Raw genomic sequence first — 5,396 nt, forward strand, 5'->3', positions numbered from 1 at the left:
TGTTTTTAAAACAAGCAATATCCAATCCTACATTTAAGTTGCTCTACCTTCAAACAGAAGTAGTACAGTAACAGGCTTTAAAATACAAATAATCAACAAAGACTATTTCATTTATTTAGGAAGGGTTTGGCTGTTTTATTTTTAAATATGCACTTCTCATAGTCGATACTATCTAGCAATTCTTTCCAAATGAAAGCCTCTTTTTACTAAAGCAAAGGATGGCTCCACCCCCGACCTCCTCCTGCAGCTTGTTTTGGAAAGGGGCCAGATGACAGCATTTGGAAAAGCGCATGTTTACCTCAGCAAGGCCAGCTGCTTGGAGGAAATAAATGCAAGTTAACATATCACCCATTCCCACATACACCAGTCTTGGTTAAGTCTTTGCACTAAAACTGAAAGTAAAACACTTCTATTAGCATTTTCATAACAGACTTCCCATTAAAGAGAAAAGGTGTCTACATTACGTACAGTATCTGAATTGACTGTAAAACTGTAGCTCATTTTGAGTTAACAGCAGGCAGTAGTTCCCTTACACGATGAACACGATTTCCTGGCATTTCTGAATGAAATACAGAAAAATAAGAGATTTCATTTCTAGAGTAATCTAAGCTATCCTTTCTACAAGGTTCACATTCAAGCACAGTTTACTTCAACAWACAAAAAATGTATTGTCAAAATCTTTGACCTTACCCTGGTCTATTCTTCCTCTAGTTTGGCAAGGTAAGGAACTTCAGAGTACTTCAACACAGAGTCTTCAGATTAAAAGCACTGTTGTGCCCAAACAATTTTATTTATTTCTCATTTTAAAGAAATTTCATCTGATTATTTTTGAAAGTCTTTAAAAGTTCCTTTAAATAATAAAGGATGGCATTACCTTTTTTCCTGCAAACATGAGCGAAAGGATTACAAATTACATCAAAATCATAGCTTTTCATTTAGTTGTAAAGAAAAATCATGGAAAAAAGAAACCAACAACAAAAAAACCATTTGAGCCAGAGAGGTAGATTTTTCATGCATCTGGCTTTGGAGTAGAGGATAAGGTGAATGCCCCTCTACTCACAGGTGATTAGAGACAGGTTTTGCAAGATGTAAGGATTCCCTGCCAGGTCAAGAGGGTGAACCTTTAAGTTACCAAATGCTTCTTAGCACTAAAACAACTCAAGGACAATATCCTGGAAGAAATTCCATGACTCTTTGCACCATCACTAAACTGGTACAGAGCAAGGCTACCCACCAGAACGTTCCCAGTAAGCGGGACTAACACTCCGCATCACTGACAGACTACTAATTGCAAACTAACATATACTGCAATGGACACAACTGCATACACAAAGCAAACATATATGATAATTCACTACTCAGTTCAAGTCAGCTTCTAGCCTTAGTGGATGCATACCACCACTTAAGTTTGTGAATACAAGAATCCACATGCACACAAAATAAAAACCATCAATAAATCCTAAGTATTTAATACTGCAATCCAGAAGAGTACTAAATAAAGACATTAGTCCGCACTGTTTGCTCCCTTTTTTTTTTTAAATAGGAAAAAACGTTTTGTCAGAAGTACAGAATATTGCCTAAAATACAGCTTACATTAATATGCGTTAGCCTTGTCCTTAAACATTAAGGGTATATTACTACCAAACCCAGCTCCTCAGCTAAATCTCAAACAGTTTTTTGATGGCAGCACCTGTTCACCAAGAGCTGAACCGAGACCATTTTCATTTCACTTGCTATGTGCCAGGCAGATAACTTCAAAGGATAACATATCTCGTAATGACTTAAAGATAATAGCAAAGAGGCACAAGGCATTATTATCCTATTTCTAGCCCCCTGAAACACTCGGGTCCACTCCAAGAGTTCAGATTAATCTGATTTACTGTAGCTTTTTTCAGAGACTCAGTAGTCTTCATCAGAAGAAACGAGGTTACCTACCCAATACCCGCCCATAGCACATTCTCCTTAATCTCACCCCACAAGAAACGTTAGTCCTACAAATTAGAGTAGGAGCCTCTTGCAGGTTAGAGCAGGTTTTCAAACCAGCTGTATAGGAGCCTGACATCTATGCTCTCACATTCTGGGAATACTTCTAGAAGACACAGGAGAAACAGCAGCACATCTGAGAGCAGCATGTACAGGGTTGTCAGCACACCATTTTGAGCTCGCAAATAAGGCACTGAAGTGGCTTGACAGATACGCGAAGCCTTTCTGAGTTTAAGGAATCTCCGATATGGAAAGCTACGTGATTTGCTAAGCATAGGCTGCACTCACTGCAAGTCACCTCCTTACTTCCTCGGAAAACATATGGGAGAAGAAGCAGCAAGAATCAGAGTCTACCCTTCCAGCACTTTCCTAAAACAGTAAGTAGTAATATACGATAGGAAATTACATTTTAAATCCCAGGCTTGGGTGAATCCAAAACCAGTTACTAATTAAGGCAAGATTTTAGGAAAATGACTTTTTTTAAGAAATGAATATTCAACAGCAGTACAGATGTTCTGCTGCCCAGTGCTGTCCACGCATCTCACGTTTGCACTGTCCTGAAGTCCACACAACACTACCAATATCCACCTGATTTAAAGCTATGCATCGTCAAGCAGTCCAACAACAGCTAGAATCACTGGATTTTTAACTACCTTAACCAGTCCAACCTTAAGAGCAGATTTTAGTATATAGTGTAAATCTGTCAGATTTATATATGTGCATGAGGAGAAAATATGCAACAGAAATGGGCATGACATACTAAAGATTATTTCTAAATTTAGAGTGGCTATTATATTAACTGAACAAATGTCTCCCCACCAAAACATTTAAGTTTTATCAGAAAATAAGGTAGCCACAAGGTATTACCAGCAGTATTATAATGTGTATTTAATAGAAAATGGGAAAAAACACAGTTGAGGCATCCATTAATCTATGCATTCATACCGTTCAATAAATCCCATAATTGGACCTTCAACTAATTACATATTAAGAAGATTAACCTTTGACTCAAGCTTGCGATATAAACAAAGAAGATTCAAACAATTAATAAACTTCCAGTGTTTCAAGATTTCTAAGGTTAACAGCTGAACACTCCCCATTTTCTTCCCTTTCAGGGTTGCAGTTAAGAGCATAAATTCTGTTTAATATTCTCTCCCCCACCGGATGACATTTCAGCTTTATATGAAGATCGCTCTCTAAATACTTACGAGAAAATTGCAGTAGTTCCCCATAAGCTCATTATGTGGGGGGAGAAAAAGAAAACAGATCTAGAGACCTCAACTTTTAACAGAAAGCAACTACGAAGGACAAAGCTGGAGTCTCGTCCGCTCACTGATCAGAGCAGTACTTCTGACCTTATTCAGAAGACTAGTTTTCCAGAATTACGACCGTTTTCAACACACTGTGTAGTAGCGTTCGCACATGTAAGTTAGAAAGCAAGTGCACACAGTCATTTCCGTAACAGAAACAATTTTAATGTCTACATTTAAGTGATACAATTTATTCACAGATAAAACTTCTGTTAGTTATTTTGCACACAACAGCTATTGGAAGTGGAAAAAATACATATAAAAATAGTTAATTCTAACATTTTTACGAGTCGTTTAAAGCAAAAAATGTATATATTATAAAAATAAATGGATTTTGAAGTATTTTGTGGTGTTATTTGCTTCACTGACTTAGTAAGCAGTTTAAAAAAAGATTTAAAAAAATCCTGCTTTAGACTTGTGAGAAAAGATGGCATGCACTGGCTTAGCAGGTCTCTTCCATTTCTAACTTCTACAATTCCCAAATTTAGAGAGACTATTACCCCTTCTTACCTTTTAGTCTTTTCTTTATGGGGCTCTTTGGCAGCTTTCGATTCAGTCTTGCTGTAAGGAAACAAGTGAGTATTTTGTCTACCGTGTAGGGGTCTTTCTGACGTGTTCCTTTTTTATTTAATGCTTTTTTTTTTTTTTTTCTCAAGTGTACCCGTAATTTCACGAATCTGAATACGAAAAAAATCTCACACGGCCAAAAAATTAAGTTTTTTTTGTTGTCGTTTGTTTACCCCCCTCAAAAAAAAAAAAGTCTGCCACACAGGAGAAAAAACAACAGATCAACAAGAAAACACTATCCAAGTAGAAAAGCAAAGAGCTTCAGTGTTATCCAGCCCAGAGGAGAAGTGCAGCAAAGGCAGGTCCAATTCCAAAACAAGCTTTTGATTTCCAGTGAAGCAAAAAGAAAAAAAAAAACAAGACCAAGAAACCAAGACAAAATACACCTTAAGTCCCCAGCTAAATTTTTGCACGACTGTGTGTCTTAAATACAAGTTTGCTTTATGTGTTGCAGCAAAGCCCACGAAAGCCAGGATCTGGAGTTGACCGGGATGAGTTCTCGTGTGCGTGCCTTGATGGATTCTCAGTCCACATGGAGGAGCATCTGAGGGTTTTAAAAAGTGCAAATTAAAAAGAGAAACGAGGGCCCAGAAAACAGTTCAGGACGGATCCCCCCCTCCAGAAAAACGGGGCCGCGGGGGGGATCCGGAGTCTCATGGGGTTCCGGGCAGGAGGAGGATCCTGCTGGTCTCACGGGGAGATCCGCGGAGGGGGAGGACCCGCAGCAGTCCCTCACAGGAGGAGGATCCAGCAGCCTCTCTCGCAGGGACCCGGGCGAAGCGATCCAGCAGCCTCTCTCGCAGGAGGAGGATCCAGCAGTCTCTCCCGCAGGAAGGAGCGAGCGCGGGGAGGGGATCCGAGGAGGAGGATCCAGCAGAGTCTTTCACGGGGAGGGGGGCACGGGGACCCGAAGGGGGGAGTGGGGAAACCCAACAGTCTGTCTGTCTGTCTGCCTGCCTGCCGCGCTCTCGGGGGGGATCCGGGGGCAGCAGCAGAGACCCCGCGGGCTCCCGCCGTCTCCTCCGCGGGAGCCGGCAGAGCCTCTCGGGGGGGCTGCGGCGGCGGGGGCCGGGAGCCGGGCGCCTGTGCCCCCGGGGGGAGGCGGCAGGCGGGGGCGGCAGCGGCTCCCCAGGGGCCGCAGCAGCGTCGCGGGCAGGGTCGGTCGGTCGGTCTCGCCGGCGGAGGCTGGCGTAGGGCGCGGGGGGGCCCGCAGCGCCTCTCTCCGTCTCTCCCGCTCGCTCTCGGCTCGTCCGCTCGCGGGCAGGCGGTGCCAGGCTCAGTGCCGCCGGGCCGGTCCCCCGCTCCGCCTCGCCGCCGCCGCCACCGCCGCCGCCACGGACGCCGCCGCCGTCCTCGGGAGCAGAGCTGCTGCCACCGCGGCCATTTTGTTGCTAACTGACAAGAACCCCGCCAGGCAGCGCGAGACCGCGGAGCGGCTCCGCCGCGCTCCCCCTCCCTCCCCTCCCCTCGCGCCGCTGACCTCAAACAGGAAGTCTCCCCCCGCCTCCGCCCCCGCCCCTCGCCGGCCCCGCGCGC

The 5,396-nt window shown here is 44.0% G+C and overlaps 1 protein-coding gene across 1 annotated transcript in view; it reads right to left on the bottom strand.

The window, feature by feature from the left end:
- Nucleotides 1–3,926: 3,926 nt before the first annotated feature.
- Nucleotides 3,927–5,396, bottom strand: part of LOC112967421 (serine/arginine repetitive matrix protein 1-like) — a 4,485-nt gene continuing 3,015 nt past the window's right edge. Inside the window, exons 2-3 of the mRNA XM_026068559.1 lie at nt 4,597–5,251; nt 3,927–4,404 (exon numbers count right to left, since the gene is read on the bottom strand). Of these exons, the coding sequence (XP_025924344.1) occupies nt 4,082–4,404; nt 4,597–5,251 (978 nt within the window). The 3' untranslated portion in view covers nt 3,927–4,081. The remainder of the gene's footprint in view (nt 4,405–4,596; nt 5,252–5,396) is intronic.

This window comes from Apteryx rowi, unplaced genomic scaffold (assembly GCF_003343035.1).
Source record: "Apteryx rowi isolate R43461 unplaced genomic scaffold, aptRow1 scaffold_275, whole genome shotgun sequence".
Taxonomy (NCBI): Eukaryota; Metazoa; Chordata; class Aves; order Apterygiformes; family Apterygidae; genus Apteryx; species Apteryx rowi.